The sequence below is a fragment of the Equus przewalskii genome, chromosome 18 (assembly GCF_037783145.1).
Source record: "Equus przewalskii isolate Varuska chromosome 18, EquPr2, whole genome shotgun sequence".
Lineage (NCBI taxonomy): Eukaryota > Metazoa > Chordata > Mammalia > Perissodactyla > Equidae > Equus > Equus przewalskii.
The window spans coordinates 56,711,202-56,735,708 of record NC_091848.1 but is presented as its reverse complement, the minus strand read 5'-3'; the positions used below and the strand labels follow the sequence as shown (position 1 = coordinate 56,735,708).

Here is a 24,507-nt window from a genome sequence, read left to right as displayed (position 1 = left end):
AAAGACGTTCAAGTGATTAAAAACAACAACAAAATAAAAGTTGCTAAATCTCGCCTGGGGGTTGTGAGTTTGAACCCTGAAAGCCAGGCTGTGTTGACTGAGAAGGGGAGTGGAAGGAGGCAGGGACTAAGGGATCCTTCACATAAAACACAATGAGGCGCTGAAGCAAGAGAAAAGATGCAGGGTGGAGAAGAAGGACCCGACTTGAAAAATATTTAGGAAGAAAAAATTCAGAGGCCCTGATGACTGACAGGAAGGAAGAAGGAAAGAAGCTAGAATAATCCCCAAGTTTCTGGCTTAGATGACGGGATATATGATAAAACCAGTCACCTCTATAGAAGAGGTGGGGACGGGGGAGCAGGCAGATATAACGCGCTGGGTTTCAGAATGTTGAGTTTGGGGTGTTTGTAGGTCATCCAAGCAAGCTCCAGGTAGGTGGCTAGATTTACAGATGCCAAGTGAGAAAGAAAGGCCAGGGTTGGAAATGCAGATACAGGAGTTTTCCGGTTATGGCTGGGAATTAACAACAGAGCAGTAGTTGATATTGTCCAGGAAAAACAGCGTGAGCAAAATTATAGAGAAGAAATCCTTTATCTAAAATTTTTTAGTGCTTTTGTATCTGTGGTCATTTTCATATTCATTATACCCTAAGAATTCTTTTTATTTAATTTTGTATTCTTCTTACATGAATTTGAATTGTAGAAATGGGGGCCAGCCCAGTGGTATAGTGATTAAGTCTGCACGGTCTGCCTCAGCAGCCCGGGGTTCGCAGGCTCAGATCCCGGGCATGGACCTACACACCACTTATCAAGCCATGCTGTGGTGGCATCCCACATAAAAAATAGAGGAAGATTGACACAGATGTTAGCTCAGGGACAATCTTCCTCACCAAAAAATAAATAAATTAATTAATTAAATAAAAGTACAGAATTGTAGAATCTTTTTTTAAAAAATGTAGACATGACAATAACAATCTGTACAACTTAGTATGGGTATTCGACAAACCAGCCTGTAAATAATATATTCATAGAAACTATAACAATTACCTATATTTCTTACACATAGTATTAAAAGCAAGTATCATGTAATTCCATCCAATTACCTACCTGATTCCTTGCTAATTACTTTATTTGGCAAGAAGTACGCCTAAAAGGAAGGGTGAGCAAGGTGTATGAGGCAAATGGAGACAGATTATAAATAAAGAACAGCACAGCCATCGTCTGAGGATATTGTTTACAGATTGTGTGTGCGCGTGTGCGTGAACTCACAAAGGCAAGAAGTTTTTAAATCTAAGGCTAGTTCCAACTAACATGTTGGTTACTATCCCCGTTTCAAACCAGCAGTGACTCAACCCTAACAAGAGCCTTTTGTCTGGAACATTTGGGAACGAACTTGGAACGAAGAAAGGGTGAAACAGGCTCCCACATGAAGGCACAAAAACGGACCACTCTCTGCCCCAGTGTTTACTTTGGGTCCATCTACACAACCATCAAGAGTCAACTTCAGTTAGCAGAGACAACTATTCGAAGGATAATGGAGAAATATTAGAGTTTCCAGCACTTTTTTTAATCACCATTTGATCACACTTAAATGAATTAAAAGCAGATGTTGAAATTGCTGCCAACTGTTCACTTGTCATCTGTGAATGGGAATTAACTTGGTTTTGCTCCTCATTAAATACAACGTTAGGCTTCAGTAGTTTAAAGTCTTGGAACGCAGGTCCTGATGGGACTTTAAAGTTACAAACAACTGAAGGAATTTTGATAACGGTGAAAACATTTGTCCTTGTAAGATAACAAGGAAAACTCCTGGGAAAGTATGGAATCCTGAAACTCTCACGTGACATCTGAAGAGACAAAAATCACTATTTTGTTATTCGACGAGAACTTCTGGGCCCCATGTGTGCTTTCAGCCCTGCCTTTGGTGTAGCGGAGGCTATGAAAGGACTTACAAACGGCCGTCCCTCTTGGCGTTAAGGCACAGGAGACACTGTACGCCTCGGCGCCGGATGAGGGGCCCGAGGACAGAGGGCTCAGCAGAGCTGAGATGACACGGGCGGGCACATCAGGGCAAGCTGGACCGGATGATGAAGAACCTGTGGGATTTGACATTCTCTCAAGCGGCAGCCGTCCTCCGAGACGGCCCTCAGCGAGTCTTGCCTTTGGGTATTCAAGCCTTTTTGTAGTTCCCATCCATGTTGAATAGAGTTGACCTGTGTAACCAACGGACGTTGCAGAAATGATGGAGAGTGACTTTTGAGGCTGGGTAATGAAAAATGTTGTGGCTTCAGTCTTGGTCTCTCTTGATCTCTCTCTCAGGGGAAGCCAGCCTCCATGTCAAGAGGACATTCAAGCGGCTGGTGGAAAGGCTCATTGGGAGAGGACGGGGGCCCCCTGCCAGCAGCCAACACCAACTCGTGAGGCACGTGAGCGAGCCCCTGTGGAAGAGGACCGCCAGGCCGGTGAAGCCTTCAGATGACTGTGTGACTGCGACCCTGGCCAATACCCCGACCGTCGCCTCAAGAGGCCGTGAGCCAAGCACCCAGCTCAGCCGCTTCCAAGTCCTGGCCCACAAAAGCTGTGAGAAGATAATGTTCACTGTTTTAAGACACTGAGTTTTGGGGTAATTCTTTATGTAGCATTAGGTTAACGCATCTTATTAGGTCTTCATCTCCACCTAAGAATGCATGCAAGTCAAGAAAAGATGGCTTGAAAATAAATAAAAGATCAAGAGCTATGATCATTTCTCTCTTTTTAAAAAATAAATGCTATACTACTATTATAGCGAAAAATGAAATAAACTCTACTACACTAACAGAAAATTGGCCACACAGGTGAGCTCACGGTCCCTGCCCCCATCCCCACCGGCTGTTTCTCTGCAGATGAATGACGTCATCCATTCCAAAGCACTTCAAAACAATCCCTTAGGTCATTGTATAAATATTTATGGAGACTAGACTATGTGTCATAATAGGAATTAAGGACATATAATATAAATTACATAATTATATGGCACAGAACTCCAAATAATAGATGAAAATATTTTTAATTTTTACAGTTTCATTCAAAACCAAGAAACTTTAATTTTCCTTTATAAAAAATGTAACTTGATTTTATCCAAAGATAATATGGAATAATGCCACGTCTTCCTATTTGGGTGTGGGAATACAACTGGCTGCACAAATGCAGGCAGGTAACGCATCCCACATGGATGACTGGGTCTGCCTTTCTTGGAGACACGTCTTGGAATGGCCGCATTCTGCACAGACCCTGATGGTCACCACTATTAGCATCACTGTAGCACAGCACCAGGCCTATGAAAAAAGAGATTCCAACTCCCTCTGCTCAAGAGGGATATAAAGAAATATAAAAGCAGAAAGAGCTCCCAGTATCATTGCTGAAATCTTCTTACAATTAGGAGAAAAGAGCAATGTAAGAAAATACAGGCAGAGGATTTCATACTTCTCTAGCTCTGGAAAAATATTTTCTTTTCTTTAAGCAGAGATCCACTATTAGAATTTAACGGATTCTACTTGCAATCCCACGCTTATATTTTTTAAGGACATAACAATCCAGGTATATGGCAGGACTTTGAGGGTTTTTTTAAGAGTTTATTTTATTTTAGTTTTGGTAAGGAAGATTGGCCCTCAGCTTACATCTGTTGCCAATCTTCCTCTTCCTTTTTTTCTCCCCAGAGCCCCAGTATATAGTTGTATATCCTAGTTGTAAGTCCTTCTAGTTCTTCTGTGTGGGATGCCACACAGCATGACCTGATGAACAGTGCTAGGTCTGTGCCTAGGATCCAAACCAGTGAAACCCTGGGCCACAGAAGCGGAGCGTGCAAACTTGGCCACGGGGCCAACCCCTGAGATTATTTTTTAAAGCACAAAAAGACTCAGAAAGTTACACCCATGAAAATTTGCAGCCAGCTAGAAAATGTTAAGTGGTCATAGTGTGGTCCTTGTCATCTCAGGAAGTGAGGCACATTGGGGAAAATATGGACACAGCAGTTCCAGAGCAAGAAAAAGGGCTTATGATCTGAAAACTCCTCAACCAGGAGAACTGTACTAACTCAGCAGCCCGGAGACGAACCAGCCAGACCCAAGCAAACACTATAAAGGAGCGAACCAGTGGCCCTGCTTGAGGAAGAGGGACAAAGGCATACCAGGGTTCAAGGCCTTGCCCCAACAAGCACATTCTTAGAATTTCCACTTGAGGAAGAGGATGTCATCTTGCTGAAGAGCATGACCTCAGTGAATACTCAGTAAAACACAGAGCAGGTGCATGAGTAAAGAACAGATAATACAAATACTCCAGAAAATATAATCACTACACAATTTCAGTTGAAATCTTGCGCCCACTGGGTTTTATATCAATATCATATTGACCCTATCTGGAACTGGCTACAATCTGCACGGGCCCCGTGCAAAATGAAAACGAGGGGCCAAACTACTAAGAATTTCAAGACGGCAACAAGCAGAGCACTAAGCGAGCGCAGGCCCTTCTGGGCAGGGGGCTGGGGCTGCTGCACGGGCCGCAGGCCCACGAAGCTGCCTCGGGCCTACTGCAGAGAATGGCATCACAAGTTTCCACTTCTACTGAATGAATAACTGCTTGAAAGTGTCAAGTGATATATTTTTAATGGAATAATATTTTTACCACACAGAGTATAAAGCAGTCACTGATTTCCTTACACTCAAAATGAATTAGAGGGCCCAGTGGTTAAATCTGGTGTGCTCCGCTTCAATGGCCCGGGTTCGGTGGCTGGGAATGGACCTACACTGCTCTGTTAGCGGTGGCCCACATACTAAAAAATAGAGGAAGGTTGGCACAGATGTCAGCTCAGGGAGAACATTCCTCAGAAAAAAAAAAAGAATTACAGTTGAGGATTAGAATCACCTTAACCAATGAACAACTGCATATCATGTCACCGACTTAATTGTTTTTAAAACCATTTTAGAAAAGCTTCTGAAAACCCACTGACAACAACTGGAGGGGCCTGGTGGAGGTCCTGAATATTAGGATAGTAACTGGACCTAGATTCATGCCTGTCATTCTTTTTGACAGCTGTCATCTAAACCCTCATTCCATGTTAAAAGACATCTTCCCGATGAGGGATTGAACATCACGTGGAGATCCTGGCCTGGGAAGAAGGTAAGAACGTGCGGCTCTTCCTGCCGGGAAGACAGTGAACGTGTTCTTGGTTGTAAATGAAATAGCTGTACAATGCTTTATGCTTATTTTAATCAAACAGTTTTAAAAATTATGAAACATTTTAGATACCAAAGTACAGACTCTATCAAGAATACTGAACACTTACGTAACCACTTTGCAGCTCTCAAGAAACAAAACATTTGAAACATAATTGAAGCCATTTCCTCCCCTGCCCCAAATGTAACAGTGAGAACTCAGAACTCTCGCACACACCAGCCCTGCGCCGAGACCCCTGACCACACTCTAGCGTGGCTTCCAGCAGCATAAGCCGGCGTCCCCAGGATGACCCCAACCCCCCCCAACCCCGAACCCCAGCTCCCCAAGAAAATGCCTCATTGAGAGAGCTCAATGCTTCCAGGAGAATTTCCTGTTTGTTCCAGCCAACACCTGATGACAGGCTCCTGACCTCTCTTTCTCGGAGCATTTACTAGAAATGGCTTACAGTTGTGAATACGCATCTCTTCTAACTTTGAAGTGCCCTTCTCAAGGCCCTCAGAGCCATTCCTCTGAAATGCAGTCATCCGGAAGGCCAGGGCCTGTCCCTCAGTCTCCGGAGGTCAGAATCCGAAGTTCGAGAACCGCCTGCTAGCGGACCAGCTGCCCAACCACAACTCCCCTGACCGATGCTCGGTGATTCCTCCCGTCTGTGACTCTGACGAGCCCCTGCTCTCTCCTCGCCCTCGCCCTCGCCCTCCGTTTAAAACCCTGGTCACCTCCGCGCACGTCGGAATGGAGCCCAGCTCTCTCCCCTACTGTCGGGGGTTTCTGAATAAAATCTGTTGCCACTACTCTAACTAATGTCTGGCTGTCTTTATCTTTGACAACTGCCATTCTGATTTTTCTATATATCATTCCCCTGCATTTTTCAAAAGCACATACGCATCTATTCATAAACAATATAACGTCCTGCCTATTTTTAACGCCAAATATAAATGACACCATCCTTTACCCATCCTTCCGCAATGTGTCGCTCATTTAACACCATGTTTGTCAGATCTGTCCATATTGTCACACGTGGCTCTCCTTCCTCGACGATGGTTCCGGGCGTGCACAGCGCGCCCCAGGTCCCTCCTCCTGCGCCTGCGCCGCCCCGAAGTGCCCGGCAGGCGGCCATCGCCACGCCCCTCCTCTCCCCACTGCTCGACTCAACCCCCACTTCGTTAAGCTTGACGCCAAGCCGGAACGGAGACGCTCGCGGGACGCCGGAAGCGACGCTCACACGGCCTCCTCTGGACGCGCTCCCTCACCAGGCCCCGCCCACTCCGCCCGGCTCCGGCCCCGCAGCATCCTGGGACACGTAGTCTTTAGAAGGGCAGCGCCTCCACCAAGTCTCCTCCCCCTGCTGCCTTCCTCTCTCGGACGCCGTGACGTAGCGTTGCTCGCCTCCTCCCTCTTTCATTCCCTTTCCAGAAGCTCAGTCCCAGACTTCCGAGGGCCTTTTTACGACATTGGTTTTCGGAATCCCTCTCGGCGCCGGGTCCACTTTTCGGCAAAGTGACGTGGACGTCAACAGCAATGGCGGAAGGAGAAGAGGTCCTGCCGCTGCCAACGTCGGGCGGCCACGGCTGGTGAGTGAACGCCGGGGCTGATCCCCACTGCTCCTCTCCTCTTCCTGCCCACCGCGCCGGCCGTCCCTGAGGCACCAGCGGGCGCCGGCGCGGGGCTGGGAGACCCGTGCTCGACCGGGTCCAGCGCCCGGCCCCGCCCCCGCCCGCCGGTCCCCGGCCAGCCGGGTCCTGCGGGAGGCCGAGGCCGGTTTCTGAGGGAGGGGGTGTGGTCCAGGGGCTGGGCCTCAGGTGTGTCCCCCCGCTTCGTCCGCCGAGGTCCAGCCGTGCCGGAGACGGTGGCTGCCCGGCGAGTTCGGCCGGAGCCTGGCCCGGGGCGTCAGGGTGAGCTGGCTGGGAAGGAAGTTTGGCGGATGCAGGTGCGAGGCACTGGAATACCTTTTGAAGGGAAGACGTCTTGAAGTGACCACCGCGACCTTTGCCTGAGGGTTCACAGGTTGAGAGACACCGGGGCGGATCCCCCGCCCCCCACGTGGTTGAGATGTTTTTTATCCTGGTTTTTATTTCTCGTTTCGCGTTCCGACCGTTTCCACCGTTGGTCTGCCGCCAGTCATCTTCCTTCCTGCCGCTGTCCCCGCAGCTCGGGCTTCACAGCCGTGGACGCCGCCTGGGGCTTTGCTCCTGCTGCTCCCAAGCCCTCGCCTACTTACCCGATTTAAACTCGGGCTTGGGGGCGGGCCGCCAGTAATTTTTTGGTAGACTTCAGGCACCCCGTGTCGTTAACCTGTGGGAAAGGCTCTGCCTTTTGAAATAGCTGATCGTCGCAGTACGCTTTTAGGGGCAACATTATTTTTAGAAATGGAACCTTTAGAGGCTTGTCGAATTCCTACAGTTGATCTAAGTGTGTTGGCCACATGTATTAGAGAGTTTTAGATTTGCATGTTGTCACATTCTATGTATACAACTCACCGGCACTCTTTTTGCCTCAAAGTATACAGGACATTTGTAGACGTGGACTTCAGTCCCTGAGGAAGAAATGGAAGTCGTTGAAAGGGACAGAGATAGTATAGTAATTGAGAAATTCAGCTCTCGCTTAGCAGATGTCAAACATCGCCTTAGTGCGTGAACTCTCCAGGGGATAGGAGGAAAACTTATGGTAGCCTCGATGTAGTTTCTTTCCTCACTTTGCTTATATTGGAGTTAGAGAGCTGTGACAGGTACACTGAGTAACAGGGTAAAATTGACCCAGTTCTTTGGGAGCGTGAATAAAAGTGTTATGAGAGTTCAGGGGAGCAGAAACCACTCCCGCTTTGAGTCACTGGGGAAAGCTTCATGGAAGCAGAGGTGTTTGAAGTAGACTTGGAAGGAGGAGGAGGATTTAGACCAGCATTGTCCAGTTGAAGTATAGTGTGAGCCACGTATGTAATTTAAAATTTTCTGGTAGCCATTTTAAAAACTAAAACTGGTGAAATTAATTTTAGTTATCTATTTAATCGAATATATCCCAAATATTGTTTCAACACCTAATCGTTGTTAAAAAAAAATTAGATAATTTTACATTTTTTTTGTACCAAACCTTCAAAAGCCAATGTGTATTTTACATTTACCCTACGTCTCAATGCGATCTAGCCACATTTCAAATGTTAAATAGCCACACGCATGGCTAGTGGCTAACATAGTGGATAGTGCAGTCAGATAAACAGATGGAAAAGGCCTCTAAATGGAGTAATAGCATGAGCAAGGGCGTGGGCAAGGAAACTAGTGATTTATTTGGAGAGTAGTGGCTAGAAATTCATGAAGTTTGCAAGAGTGAATTGTATCAGAAACTGGCTGTAATCACCTGACTGAGGGCCACCAGGGGACATGTTTCTAGAGTTGAGGTGTCTTTGAGGAGTTCTTAGGTTAGGAGGATTGTGAGCATGCGTCTGGCCCACAGAGGCGGGGGACACGGAGGGCATGGTCGCTAAAGGGGCATTTGTTCTCTTCTAGGGTTGCTGTGTCTTTGGTTTGGCTTTCTGTTTTTGCTCTTTTTATTTTCATGAGTGGAGGAACCCTGAGGTGTTCTGTGGTTTCTCCTCTCCCTCCATTCTCTGTTAATCTTTCTCCTTTTTCTCTGCTCACTCCACTCACCAGTCCCTGAGAATTGAGTTTGAATAGAGTCAGAGAAGATGTTCAGATTTGGAGCCATGGGTTCAGTAAAGCCTCTGCTCTTGGATGCTTGGTGAATGGGTTCTTACAGAATGGGAGGCTTTACTCTTCTTTTAAAAAATGCTGTCACATTTTTATTGTAACTTTGTCGGATGGAAATTTTTCTGAGATGTATTACACATCTCATTGCCTAAGCTAAACTCATTTTAGTCACTTAGAGTCATTCAGTTTACAAATGTAAGTGTGTAAGAATAAAACTAGGTCCCTGTCCTCAAGGAATTTGTGGTCTAGATAGAGGCGGCACATTTAAGAACATCAGTTGCTGTTATGCTTTTGTAAGACAGTGAGACCTCTAGGGCCCGTCTGGGCAGATAGCGTAGATTGTTGCTATGTTAAGTGGCCCCAGGCAGCCATCCCTTTTTGAGATGGCTTTTTATTAGTTTTTCCTATTTTCTTTCTTTCTTGTCAGTGGTATCCCCCGGTTTGTTCCTAATCTGAGAAAATAGGTAGCTGAACTTGTTAAAATTGTGTATACGTTTGTGAAAAGGCTCAGAATGGGGCCTGAAGATCTTCAAAGTACAAGATGTCACTTTTACTTATTTACTGATTTTCAGTTATGTTCTAGACCAGTGCTTCGCAAAATTTAAGCGTGCATTGGGATTACCTGGAGATCCTGTTAAAATGCAGACTCTGATTCACTAGATTTGCTTGGGACCTGAGATTCTGTGTTTCTGACTGACCAGCTCCTGGGTGGTGGTACTTCTGCTGGTTCCTGGACCACACTGTAGTTCGCGACATTCTAGATGATGCCTATCTCAGAATGAGTGAGTCAGAGGAATTTATCTCTCTGTATTATGTATTATATGTTATATTGTATCTCCTAACTCATTCTATTATAATTTATCTAGTTACGTGATTTAGGTGTTTAGATAGGGAACTTCTCAAGGGCGGTGACTGGCAGCACGGGCTCAGTGAATGGCTATTGTCTGAACGTATGCATGGATGAGTACAGACTTTTGTACACTCGTGTGCAATAATAGGTCAAGCTGTCATTTCATACAATTTTTTGATTACAGTGTTTTTGTAAGTTGTGTAATTATCTGCTGGTATAATTCTCACTTTTTATCGAAAGCTAAGGTTATCAGAAACTGCCTCAGCCCTCAGACTTTCTGAAACTGCAGCCACGTAAGCTCGGAGGGTGTGGGGAAGTCCTTGTAAAAATGTCTGCAGTTAGTTTGAAATGATTTAAATTTTATTGAAAAATATAGATTTTTAAAATCAAACAAATGTAAATTATTTGTTGACATTACATCTTTTACAGTTCAAATATTGGTAATTACTCTTCTTGATATTGAAGAAACTAGCTTTGGATTTGAACATAAATTCTGATTTTCTGAAGCTTTTTCCCCCAAATAATTCCTAAAGATCTAAAGTCATGACTAAAAAAGTTTTTTTGGTTTAAACGTTAATTGTACACAATTGTTGATATTCTGAGTTGTTTAGTTTAAAATTTTTGTACAATATTCTCTCGAAAGTTAGGATTTTAATTTATTGCTAAATTCTTCTTAAATTATTGCTAAGCTTTTCTTAAAATTGTAGAAGTATCAGTTCCATAAAGAAATGTCTATCGTTGTTAATTTGAAATGTGAATAGGAATTGTTTTGAGAATAATAGGGTCTTTTTTCAAAGTTTTGTGCACTTTGTAAATAGTACTTTCAGTGTTTCCCATTTCATAAGCATTGAAATAAGAGGAGAGATTTAAGATGTCGCTTAAGGAGTAGATGATTGCAGTTTCAGACATGATATAATCAATAAATAAATACATTTAATGTGAAAGAGAATGGAAGCTATTGTTTAAGAGGAATATTGACAGCTTGTGGTTCTGGGAAGACTAGATACTACCTTACAAAAAAATGAAGAGAAAATGAATCTTACTGTCATGAATTAGGAGTTTTTAAGTGATAACTACTGATTTTATAAACTAGAAATAGAGGGCCGACAAAGATTAGAAATTAAGAGGACTGCCTTTATTTATAGTATTTCCATTAATGTTTTTATTATAATTCAGATTTTCCTGTTTTTAGAGGTCATTCCTAAACAATAATTCACTTCTAGGATTTTGTTTCTGTGGATGTTTTAATATCCATATGTAAGAGTTAGTAATTGGTTTTTGCACGCTAAAGCAATGTGTTCAGTGAACTTATTTCCGTTTACTTGTCCTCGCCACAGAGAGTACAGGTGCGGTCCTTATCTCAGGACGGGGAGGCAGCTGAGGTAGTTCTGGAGCGCCCAGTTAGAGTGTGCAGTGCACAGCCAGGTTACACGCGTCTTCCTAACAGAGCTGGTAGGATATACTTGGCAAGTTATTTCTGCTGCTTATGCTGAAATGTGCATTCAGCTTGGTCTAAACCAAAGACAGTACCCTCCCTCATGTATCAAAAAAGCAAAAGAGAGTTTAGCAAAGTGTTCATAATTTATTTAGCAGGCATTAACTAAATACTGGTTATAATCAAGCTGCTATGTAGTGTTTCAGAAAAAAATTGAGACAGATTTAAAACCAGAACTGTGCATCATTCTGCCTTGCTTGGACTTTTCAATTTTTTCATCATTTTAGATCTAGGAATAATATGTAAAGATACCTTCTGAAGATATCTAAATACTGGTGTTTTTGGAAATTGTATGCTCTATCAGAGTAGAACAGGATTATACAGCTTGAAAAGGGGCAGTGATTGAAGTGACTTTTTAGATATTGAGAATTACAAATGGAAAACAAATCCGTCCCTTATGTTGGGCTCATGAGAGCAAACTGTTTCTTGTGGAAAAGCAAGAGTTGTAAGTTAAGAGCCAATTGAAAGAAAACCTATTTCCTGAAATTTAATGTGTATTTGTTTTTAAGGGTCTGTCTAACCTTTTGACCTGAGCTGAGAAAATGGTGACTAATTAAATCATTTGTTTCAAGTCGTCTTCCTTTTTCTTGCAGGTTAAAGGAGTTTTTTCCTATCCTTAAGTGGACGTAGCATTTCATAGTGAGGACACCGCAGTGTGTGCTTTTCTTTGAAGCAGCTGTCACATAAAACTAATTGCTATGGGGGCTGGCCCCGTGGCCGAGTGGTTAAGTTCGCGCGCTCTGCTGCAGGCGGCCCAGTGTTTCGTTGGTTCGAATCCTGGGCGCGGACATGGCACTGCTCATCAAACCACGCTGAGGCAGCGTCCCACATGCCACAACTAGAAGGACCCACAACAAAGAATATACAACTATGTACCGGGGGCTTTGGGGAGAAAAAGAAAAAAAAATAAAATCTTTAAAAAAAAAAAAAAAACCACTAATTGCTATGGTGGTATTTTAGTAATTTCAGCAGGAAGATATAAGAAAATACTATAGGGGCTGGCCTGGTGGCTCAGCGGTTAAGTGTGCATGTTCGACTTTAGTGGCCCAGGGTTCGCCGGTTCGGATCCCGGGTGTGGACATGGCACCGCTTGGCAAGCCATGCTGTGGTAGGCGTCCTATATATAGAGGAAGATGAGCACGGATGTTAGCTCAGGGCCAGTCTTCCTCAGCAAAAAGAGGAGGATTGGCGGCAGATGTTAGCTCAGGGCTAATCTTACTCAAAAAAAGAAATAAATAAAAAGAAAAATAAATAAAAGGAAAATACTATATATTTGCGTAGAGCTTTATCCTTTATATAATGTATATATATGTACATTTCTCTTGGCTCTTACAACAGTTCTGTGGAAGAAGGAAGTTATGAATTATTGTTGTTGCCTTGTTAGAGATGAGAGGACAGGCTTAAGGTGGTCACATGAAAACCTACTTTGTGGAAAATGTGGAACTTAAACTCACATCTCTTTAAGCCCTGTGCTCTTCCTAAAGTTGATTGCATATATGTTATATTTTTCACATATACTTTAACAGACACCTAGAGAAAGCCCAATTAAAAATATACTAATCCCATACTCAGTCAACTATGTGTTCTGAAAGACAAAATATTCAGAGATGTGCCTTGTTGAACATATGTGTCTGCTTATCTGTGGTACCTTTAAGGCTATAAGAATATGCATAAACTGTACCCACATTGTCTCTGTTGCAGTTCGTAACTGACGTGGTGGGACGTGATGCAGAGCGTTGTATCCTATAGCTTTACACTCCTTTGGTTTTCATAATGTGTTCTCATATCCCTTGCCAAAAATCAGTTAGATACAATGGCTTTTTGATCTTAAGATATTATGATTACATACATCATCTAGAATATATGTATCTAATATATGTTATATATTTACATATATTTATATAATAAATATATGTAAATATATAAGTAATTGTGTATGTATATCATATAAAAATAGAATTATAATTTATTTTTATTTACATATTTACAATCTGTGAGAACAAAACAGTAATATTAGAACGTATAAGCAGTTACACAGTTTTGATAACTTCATCATCTCAGTAATTTTTGTTTGTTTTTAGTCAGTGATGATAGAGAAATAAGAAACGTGCTTTTAAAGATTATACTTTTCAGGGGCCGGCCTGGTGGTACAGGGCTAATCTTCCTCAAAAAAAAAAAAAAAAGTATTTCACTTTTCCTTTTTCTCCCCAAAGTCCCCTGCTACATAATTGTATATTTTTAGTTGTGGATCCTTCTAGCTGTGCCATGTGGGATGCCACTTCAGCATGGCCTGATGAGCAGTGCCATGTCCATGCCCGGAATCGGAACCGGCAAAACCCTGGGCCGAAGCAGAGCGCTCGAACTTAAGGAGTGCTTTTAAAATCACCCCCTGTGGTTATTTTCCCCTTGACAGAGTTTCTAGCCTTTGTTTAGAAGTATAAAAGTGATGCATAGCTCCGCTGCAGGCGGCCCAGTGTTTCGTTGGTTCGAATCCTGGGAGCGGACATGGCACTGCTCATCAAACCACGCTGAGGCAGCATCCCACATGCCACAACTGGAAGGATCCACAACGAAGAATATACAACTATGTACCGGGGGGCTTTGGGGAGAAAAAGGAAAAAATAAAATCTATAAAAAAAAAAAGTCATTGTAAAAACATTTAAAAAAAAAAAGTGATGCATAGAAGAATGTATTCATGTCTTGTAGGTGTGTAATTGAATCAGAAATTTTTGAGCTTTGTTTTGTAGATTTTATTTAGATTTAACCACTTACATGAAAATAAATGAAAACCTATTTTATCAGATATATTATTGACAGTTGGAATCCAGGTTTAAAAAATAAATCCATTATGTATTTCTTTGCCAAAATGTGATCTCCATTGGTAAAGTACCCTTGGAAAGAATTGCCCAGATGTTGCAAAGTGTTGTCACCTCATTTGCAATAGTTGTTCCTTTATTTTCTAAAGTGATGGTTTCAAGAAAAGGAATGTTGTTGGTATTTCTTTTCTCATTACACTTTGGATAAAGTGGAAATTTGTGGTAGAAACAGGTAATCCACTGTTTTGTGTTGATTTGTGCTATTTTCATCCCATTCTTTCTCTTATGCAAAGGATACACTCTATTTTCAGTTTCCAAATAAACTACTGCTTTGGTGAAAAAAACCAAAAAGCAAAAAACCAGTGCATTTTTTGGTACATTAGAAGTGCTGGAAAGTCACCTCATATGTATGGAAAAGAACAGTGTGTGAGGGACTTTTTATTTTGAGGAAGCATGGAAGAGGAAAGAATTTGAAACACTTTCTAAAGTTAACTTCTCGTTAGTGGAGAAGACATTCTTCCATTTTGTAAGCAGAGTATTACAGCAAATGCATTGCAACATGGCACATACGGTGCAGTTATGAGAAGCTTTTTGTTTTGCTCATTTGTTTTTTTTGCTTAGGCAAAAATTCCTGAGTGTTTCTTAGCAGAGGAAGGGGCACCGTTGGTACGAGTGGTGGAATTTGATCTACATGGATTATGGATCAAAAATAAGTCTGTGAAGATTTAAAGCATCTGTTCCATTTGTGGTTAATTTTAGTACTTTACAGAGCAACATTCTGTGATCTCTGTCTCCCTTGCCTATTGCACAGTGCTGAAATACTGTAGCTATCGTGTTTGGCTTCTTAAGCCAAGAGGACTAGATTTTACACCTTCTTTATTTGGCACAAGATCCTGGTTAAACATAGATTCTGGAGAGGATTACTTTATTTGATAAGGGACTCTCCCAAAGCTGCTTTTGTGGCTCTGATCCTGATACAAAGTTTCACTAATTTTTTTTTTTAAGATTTTGTTTTTTTCTTTTTCTCCCCAAAGCCCCCGGTACATAGTTGTGTATTTTTAGTTGTGGGTCCTTCTAGTTGTGGCATGTGGGACGCTGCCTCAGCATGGCTTGATGAGCAGTGCCATGTCCGCACCCAGGATCGGAACTGGCAAAACCCTGGGCCACCAAAGCGAAGCCGGTGAACTTAACCACTCGGTGATGGGGTCGGCCCCTCACTAATGTTTTTAAGCTAGTCAGTTGGGTGTCTTTTTCCCCTTGGCATTCAAATATACAACTTGTTAAAATACTGTAACAAGTGTATCTGATACTGACGAAAATCCAGATAACTTCAAAGTTTCACAATTATCAAATTCTGCTTTCACGGACTGTAAAATGTCATGGTCATTTCTGAATGTGCTGTCGTACTATTTGTTAGAAAGTATTTATGGTTTGAGATTGATATTTAAAAGTAAGTTGCACAGTACATATGGTCATTGAACTCCATCCATATCCACTGTACAAGTGAATATGTAAAAAGTGGTCCTATTTCCATTTCTACCAAATGTCACACAAAATGTTCAGAAATTAATTAAGGAGTTTTGGTGTGGTAGTAATTTGTAACCAGCATGCTAACAATAGTAACAAAATAAGTTCCAACAAAGCTTTGCTGCTGATGTCTCATGACCTGGGTATTAAGAAATAACCAGAAATGAAGTGGCACAAAGTAAGTCATGAAACTACAACTCAACATGTGCAACTTGCCACTGTTACTCACTGTTACACAATTTGCTGTTGCTTACAACTAGTTAGCTGGTCACTTTCAAGTTTTAAAATAATTGGTCAGAGTCTGTGCCTGGGTATAATGTATGTATGGGCAAGCTGGCCTGTCTTGGTTTAATCTGTGCTTGTGGTGGTTTACATTCTAAACAAATCTGAATGGACTACACCTTAGGAAGAGCTGCTCCCACCTCTGTTCAGTGGGTTTTATATAATAGGATTTGGGCTATCTTGGGATAGCCACATAGAAAATAAGCTACCCGAGAGGGTGCACTTTTTTGCTCACAGCTGCATCTCTGGTGCCTTGCCCAGTGGCTAGCTTGTAGTGGGTGTTTGATATATATTTATTAAAGATTTGAATAAAGGAATACTTTTGTCAGAGAAGGAAAGAATTCATAGCGTGGGTAGAGAGAAGTACAGGAGAGTTATTGGAAACTGAAGGAGAGTGTTCTAAAGAGAGTCTGACACTGCCGAGTCTGTAAAGATGACAAGGGCTGAGAAAGATGACTGATGGCTTCTTGGAGCAGTTTGGTGCAGTGATGGAGGCTTAGGCTGGATGAGGAGAGAGCAAGCGGAGATGAGGGGAGACTACGTGTCAGGGAGTTGAGCTGTAAAAGGAAGGAGAGAGGACTTTCTGAAAGGGACTAGTCACGTGCAGTACCTGAGTCCATTTTATCTCTTGGCTCTGTTTAATACTGCTAGCCGACTCGGAGCTTTGAACAGTATCCTCTGCAGTAGAAATAATGTGTTTAAAATGTTTACATAGCAGCCTTTGGGCGTTTATTGATTTCCCCAGTGATGTAGCTTTTGTTTTTTCATTTTAATCAAACAACAATATGTCTTAGACCCTGACCACTTTAATACACAAAATTAATTTGAAAAAATTTGGTAATTGGGTTTTCCCTGTAGTTTCTTTGTACTCTGCATTTAAGTTTAGATGATTACATATGTTCCGGGTCCTAACTGGTGTTTTTGAACTACTATAATCTTACTTTAAAAAAAATAATTACAGGAAAGGATTCCATTTTAAGAATTTTGAAAACCAGTGAAGTTGACTTAGCTTCCTTGATAGATTGAGAGGCTTCGAGTTAAAAAAATTTTCTTCTACTCCAGGAAACATCCTATCTGAAGTGTTTTGGAAATTTACCTCGATGTGCTTAGGTGACAGAGTGCTATTCTGAAGTTGAATAGACTGTGGGAGATCACACTGATAAGTGGCTGGGAATGATTGCTAATTGCTTAATTCTAGGGCTGTTTCATTATTTTATTGTGAATGCAATCTATTAAGAAAAATCAAGTCCTTATTTTTCTTTAAACATTTCTTTCTTTTTTTTTTTTAAAGATTGGCACCTGAGCTAACATCTGTTGCCAATCTTCTTTTATTTTTCCTCCTTCTCCCCAAAGCCTCCCAATACATAGTTGTATATTCTAGCTGTGAATGCCTCTGTTTGTGCTGTGTGGGACGCCGCCTCAACATGGCCTGATGAGTGGTGCCATGTCCGCTCCTGGGATCGGAACCAGCGAAACCACAGGCCCTGGAAGCAGAGCGCAAGAGCTTCCACTCGGCCTCAGGGCTGGCCCTTAAAGATTTATTCTTGACTAAGTGAAGAGTGACTTAGTATTCCTAAACTCGCTTTCCCCTTGTCCTCTAATTTAGTTTTCCATATTTTGCTATTGTCTCATTTGTCTCTCAGCATTTGTGTCACGTGTCCTAGAATGGTTCATGTGAACAGCAGCTCACTGTCCGACACTCTTCTCTTTTGGAAAAGAGTGGAGGCTTCAGTGCTCATGGAGTCTTGTGCGGAGACTGGCCTGAAAGAGAAGGTTGGAAAGGACAGATTGAGACGAGCTGTAGGCGCTAAGATATAATGGAAAGAGGAGTGGGAGGGGTATTCTGGTGGAACAGAAGATAATTCATACGCTGTGGGAATACTCTCCACCTCTTTTGATTAGGCAGTATCTGGTACTCGCCCCATTTATAGGTGAAGAAACTGGGTTTGTATCCTAGGTCATAGAGCTGTTAAGTGTGTAGAGTCTGATGTCATGCTTTCTGATTTGAAATTTGAGACTATTTTCTCTATAGCACGTTGCCACTAAGCCTTTATATACTTAATTATTGGTACTTTTGCTATTGAGCTGCCATGGCAACTGTTTAGAAGTCTGGTGATTCCATATGTAAAATGTCCAGAATAGGTAAATCTGTAGAGACAGAAAGTACATCAGTGGCTGGGAGCAGGGTGGGGAGGAATGAAGAATGGCTGATAATAGATAAGGGGTTTAAGTGCAGAAAGAAATATGTAAAAATATTCAGGAGATGAACTAGGTCTTATTTTCATCTCTTATTTGGAGTACAACTAAAGTTTTCATAAATTTTGAAATTATAGAGAAAAGTTTTTACAACATGGTTGGGGAAAAACAGAATTTAGAAAGAAGTGTAATATATAGTTATTTTTTCCTAATGACAGATTTTCTGTAATTTTAAGTTTTCGGAATATAACATATATAATCTAGTTGCTTTTATTAAAAAATATAATTTTAAATGTGATTCAATGTATGACTTATTCAGAAAATAATTACAAAACTTCAAATTGAATTTATTAACCCTTGAAGCATTGAGAAATGCATGTTTACTTTGGTAGTACTTGAAAATTCATGTCCCTCCCCACCCCCCTTAACTTGCGTTGTGCAAATGCTCCATATGCTAGGAGTTACTCACCATTGGTTGAGGAAGAAAAATCTGATTCAGTTGCTAGCTTGGATATAAACATTAAACTAATTTCATATAAATTTAGTCACTTTTTTGCCTTGCTGTAATTCTAAAGCAACTTGGATTGCAATGTTTAGGTTAGATGATTTTCCCACAAAACAGCTGCTGAGGGGAAATTCTATTATATTTTATTCAGGTTTTGAAAATACATCGTTGATAGATCATCAACAGTAACCTATATATGTATTATACTAACATATGTTATAGTTTCAATGTCACAGAGTCAGGAAGTGATGTGTTTCTGCTTCTTTCCAACTCCAACACTTTGGATTTGCTCTGTCCTTGAACCTTCTGAGCAAAGGAGACAGTTACTTATTTTTCGTACTTACTAGGTTAAATGGACAAGGCCCGTACTTTCCTATTTTTTAAAAAAATACAAGTATCTTATTTATTTATTGTTGAGGAAGATTGGTCACCTGTTGCCACTCTTCCTCTTTTTGCTTGAGGCAGATTGTCACTGAGCTAACATCTGTGCCAGCCTTCCTCTGTTTTGTATGTGGGATGCTGCAACAGCATGGCTTGAGGAGCAGTATGTAGGTCCACGCCCGGAATCTGAACCCGTGAACCCCAGCCACCAAAGCGGAGTGTGTGAGCGTAACCTCTATGCCACTGGCCTGGCTTGTACTTTCCTATTTTAAGATCTCTCTAAATGTCCAGTACATTTCTACCAGCCAGCTTGCGAGGTCAGTAAGAAGCCGCCATAATCAAAGAAGGCTTAGGAAACCACAACCCACGTGATTATAGCCCACCAGACATGTGTTTTACCTTTGAATGTTAGGTATTGCTTGTTCAAAAGTAGAAAGAAGCTTGGTTTAGGGGAAGGAAAATTCTATTTGAGAGCTAAATGCCATAGAGTTCCTGTCTCTCGATAGGAACTTGATCCTTTTATAAATTATTTAACTTCACTATTTTCAGCTCTTTTACGACTTTTACAAGCACATTTGTAATGTCAAAGGGCTGATAACTGAATCTTTGAACACTTTGTTCAGAAGATAACGTTATCGTTAATAATTTAGTTTGTGAGAAATGCCTTTTGCTGCTTAAGATGGAGCATTTTCTGGCTTCTTGCTCATGGTTGTACTGCTGGAGACCAAGAGTGTGGTTCCCTGGGGGCAGCATCAGAGAATTCAGTAGCAGCTGTGTCAACAGAGGTGCTTGTGCATTATTAAGATTTAAAAAGTACGTTGAGGATTGGGCATTTTGCTCCAAAATACTAACTTTGTTTTCTGGAATAGTAAGGGATTTGGGAAAGTTACTTCAAAAGGAAACCAAGGATTTTTACGCTGAAAAATTCTAGTTCTTCATTTATTTGGTGAAAGAATTTCTTCTCATTAAATGGGGTTTTCAGTTTATTTCATCTCATTAAATGGTGTTTTCTGTTCATTTACACATTTAATCATTAAAAATTATGGTATGTATTCATCAAAGATTCCATTAAGTTTTGTTTCATAGTTACAAGCAATCCTTCAAATTCTACCAGGCTATCTTGTACATTTTGGCCAGAATAGACTAGATAAACCCCAGTCTTTATCAACTATGGGCCTGAAGTGTTTCTCACCGGGAGTCTCTTTCCCTCACTTTCTTGTCCAACACTTTGGTGACCATGTAGCAAAAGAACAGAATGTTTCTTGTGTGGTTACTAGTTATTTTCTTGTTCATATAAATTTGTAGTAGCTTTGTTAAGAAATCCTTCAAATTTACTATTCTTTTTTTTATTAATTTTTATTGAGTTAATGATAGTTTACAATCTTGTGAAATTTCAGTTGTACATTATTGTTTGTCAGTCGTGTTGTAGGTGCACCCCTTCACCCTTTGTGTCCACCTCCCACCCCACCTTTCCCCTGGTAGCCACTAATCTGTTCTCTTTGTCTACATTTTTAAATTCCTCATATGAGGGGAGTCATACAGAGATTGTCCTTCTCTAGCTGGCTTATTTCACTTAACATAATTCCCTCAAGCTCCATCCATGTTGTTGCAAATGGGACGACTTTGTCCTTTTTTATGGCTGAGTTGTATTCCATTGTATATATGTACCACATCTTCTTTATCCAGTCATCAGTTGATGGGCACTTAGGTTGCTTCCATGTCTTGGCTATTGTAAATAAGGCTGCAGTGAACATTGGGGTGCATGGGACTTTTGGAATTGCTGACTTCAAGCTCTTTGGATAGATACCTAGTAGTGGGATAGCTGGGTCATATGGTAGTTCTATTTTTAAAGAAATCCTTCAAATTTGATCGCTGCTTTTCTTTTGGATATGATCCCAAGTGATTACGTTTTCATTTAATTCCTTTCCCTTAAGAGGGCAACACTTTAGGAAATTTATACATTTAAACTAATATTCTTGGGATCCCAACAGTAGGAAAGATTTACATTATCTTCCTGAGAGAAAGTAGAATGGGAGTAATTTATTTTCCTCAAAACCACAAAATTGTGACAAACTCCTGGTTTCCTGATCCTACTGGGATTCTCTGCCTTTCAGGCTGCTTCAAAGAATTTTAGAAACTGTCTGGCTAAATTATAGATTTTTATTTGTAGAGATTTCGTATGTATTGTATACTGCAATTATAAACAAAGACAAAACCTGAGCTTTTGACAATTCTGAGGGAATTAGTTATTTTTATTTTTTTATTTTTTATGTTTTGAGGAAGATTAGCCCTGAGCTAACATCTGCCAATCCTCCTCTTTTTGCTGAGGAAGATTGGCCCTGAGCTAGCACCTGTGCCCATCTTCCTCTACTTTATACGTGGGATGTCTACCACATGGCTTTTGCCCAGTGTTGTCATGTCTGCACCTGGGATCCACACTGGGGAACACTGGGCCACCGAGGTGGAACGTGCAAACTTAACTGCTGTGCCACTGGGCGGGCCCGGGAATTAATTTTACATAGTTATTTCCTACAAAACAATTCATACCTCTGTGAAAGTTTTTTAAAAACATTATTTTAACCTATACAGATGAAAATAAAATTTGTTTCATACTTTTCTCCTTAAACGTAGTAGACTGAACATAACTGCTTGCTGATTTACTTGATAATTTACTTGATGATGTGACATTATTTTGCTTTAATATATAGTACAGTGATACCATTAGAGCATTTTTGGCTCCTCTCACATTTACTGAATACTTAGTGTAAGCCAGGCGCTGCTCTAGGCATGATGTCTGTATGGTTAAGTACTAAGTGTTCCCGTACTGCAGTGCTTTGAATTCTGGGCTGTGTTTTCTGTTTCTCCTTCTTGTCTCTGTGTAGCATAATGTTAACAGCCTAAATTCTGGAAGCAGACTGTTAGAATTTGAATCCTGGCACTACTGCGTACCTGACACGTGACCATAAGCTATGTAACCCCTCTTTGCCTCAATTTTTGCATCTGTACACTGGGGCCAATGATGTAACCTACTTCGTAGGGTTATGAGAATTAAAAAAACCTAGGTAAAATGTTTGAAACAGAGCCTGGCACAGTCAGTGCTATGTAAAGTGTTAGTCGTTGCTACTGCCAGGAATACTATTGAATATGAATTACTGTTACTTCTCAGTGCTGTCAGCCTGCTTGCCCTGTCTTCTCTTTTTAAATTTGTTTAATCTGAGAAAACATGTTAGCTGAGCTTGTTAGAACTAAATGAAAAATAAGAGTAAATTGGGCGTATGAAACCTGAGGTTCCCTTTCAGGAAAGGAGAGTGCTGGGTATGCCTTGACTTTACATTTTGGCTGCTGAGCACATTTTTTTTCTTAGGCACAACCTTTCACAGGTCATGATTATAAATGAATCTCGAATAAGAAAAAACAAGTAGTAAAAATTACCTTAATAGATAGGACTTGTTTTTTAGGGAAAAAGATCTTGAAGAAGCTCTGGAAGCAGGAGGTTGTGATCTTGAAACTTTGAGAAATATAATTCAAGGGAGACCACTGCCTGCTGATCTGAGGGCCAAAGTTTGGAAGGTAACTGAAAACTAAAACAAATAAAATGTTATCACTTAAGAATAATATTTCATAATTTTTATTTTCAGTTGTCTTAGTTGCAGAAGACTTTATTATATTATGAGCATGGCACATCTAGAAAATTTACCAAACAGAACAACTTACAAAAATGTGTGTTTTTGTAGTGTTTGATATATTTAATAGTTTAGGTTTGAGAGGTAATATTTTCTCTTGTAGCTATTAGAAATGATGCTTATGAAGATTGTTTAATGCAGTGGGAAAATGCAACCAATGAGTAAAATAGGATATATAATTGCAAACATGGAGCGATCTCAGCTATATTAAAAAAAAAAAAAAAAGGTGAGGAGGAATAAGTCTCTGGGTGTTGGAATTACCAGATCTTGTTTTTTTAGTATCCCTGTCCTTTCCTCCCCATCCCACCCACTGGATTATTTAAAAATAAATCCTTGGTAGCACGCTAAAATACTTGCACATGAAAGTCCAAGTTATGAAGACTCTTAAAATAACCATAATACCATTAAACTTAAGGGTAGTAGTTCCTTAATGTGTCCTCAGTGGCAGAAGAGCTGAGAGAGCTCTGTGGGGTCTCTTTTATAAGGGCAGTAATCCCACTTATGAGAGCTCCACCTTCATAACCCAATCACCTCCCAAAGGCCCCACCTCCTAATACCATCACTTTGGAGATTAGGTTTCAAGTATGAATTTTGAGGGGGCCACAGACATGCAGTCTATAGCATTACTGATGTTTGCTTGAAATAAATTTACATATGTAATTATGTAAATATTTTGTGTAATTCATGCTATTCATTGGATTGACATGGAGTAGTAAAATTTAATGGAGGAGGATTTAAAATAATTATGTTGGTTCATTGTGATATGTCTAAGGGGTCAGCATTTGGTGGAGTGTAGATACATTGATTTGTAATATTTGACGTATGCATTTTTATTCCTAAATTCAGGCCTTTCCATTATTACAGCGTATTTTCCAAGAATGAGAAATAACATATGAAGCTAGTTGCTTTTTTTATCTTTCTTCCAGATTGCTCTAAATGTTGCAGGAAAAGGTGATAGTTTGGCATCATGGGATGGTATTTTAGACCTCCCAGAACAGAACACTATTCACAAAGACTGTCTAGAGTTTATTGGTAAGTTTAATAACTGTTTTTTCAAGCAGTGGAAAATTTTGGAAATAATTTTTGGTGAAGGAGTCACTCTTTAGTAGAATTATCTTGTAACTTTGCATATGTTGAATTTGTAAAAGGCTAGTAAATAGTTTTAGAACTTTTCTTTTGAAATTCTTATGAAATAACGTCTAATATTTTAAGAAAGCCCAATTTTTAGTGTTTCCTTTGCACTATGTGTTCAATTTTCAAGTACCTTTAGTTTTGTTGCAGTTTTAAAATTGCTTTTTGTGTAATTAAAGATCTGTACGATTGTATACAGACCTCAAAGAGGGCTGTGTTCCAGAAATTTATCTGTGAATCCTAGATCATGGTCTGCTATAGAGAAACTCTTGTAAGTCATAGGTGAATGGGCTTCCAGTCACTTTATGAGATCTTTCTCAAGATTAAATTAATTCAGTTCATATTTCTCTTTTAAATTCGTCTGTGGTCCATTGGTGTCTTTTTGTTTCTCTTTCTGTCATATTTTAGGGAAGTTGACTAGAGAGGCTTTTGTGCACTAATCACAACAGAAACCTTACTGCTGGTGTGGGCAGAGGAAAGGGAATGTGGTGGTGGAGAGGGGTGACTTTCCCTCCCTTTGAGGAAGCTGTAGTGGCAGCTGCCATGTGGAGTAGATGATAATCTGTTGTTTAGAAAACACTGTTTTGCTTGCCAGGCATAAAGGTTCTGCCTCCCTCTCTTGCCCCTCTGCTCCAGATTGTCCATTCTTAGGGCTAGCATGTGTGTAAGTCAAGCATTGTCAAGTTAGTAAACACTGAAGAAATGTTCGAAAAATGTGCTTTCATGTAGTTTC

The 24,507-nt window shown here is 40.7% G+C and overlaps 1 protein-coding gene and 1 long non-coding RNA gene across 3 annotated transcripts in view; one reads left to right on the top strand and one right to left on the bottom strand.

Annotated features, from left to right (window-relative positions):
* Positions 1–1,544: 1,544 nt before the first annotated feature.
* LOC139076927 (uncharacterized) lies at positions 1,545–6,458 on the bottom strand. Its single transcript, XR_011528995.1, has 2 exons — positions 6,163–6,458; positions 1,545–2,676 (listed from the first exon to the last, which is right to left on the bottom strand). It is a non-coding gene; the product is annotated as an uncharacterized lncRNA (long non-coding RNA).
* The window catches only part of TBC1D23 (TBC1 domain family member 23), a 50,709-nt gene continuing 32,493 nt past the window's right edge, over positions 6,292–24,507 (top strand). For both annotated transcript variants that reach the window (XM_008517500.2, XM_008517499.2), the window contains exons 1-3: positions 6,292–6,781; positions 22,419–22,530; positions 23,570–23,675. In XM_008517500.2, the coding sequence (XP_008515722.1) occupies positions 6,729–6,781; positions 22,419–22,530; positions 23,570–23,675 (271 nt within the window). In that variant the 5' untranslated portion in view covers positions 6,292–6,728. The remainder of the gene's footprint in view (positions 6,782–22,418; positions 22,531–23,569; positions 23,676–24,507) is intronic.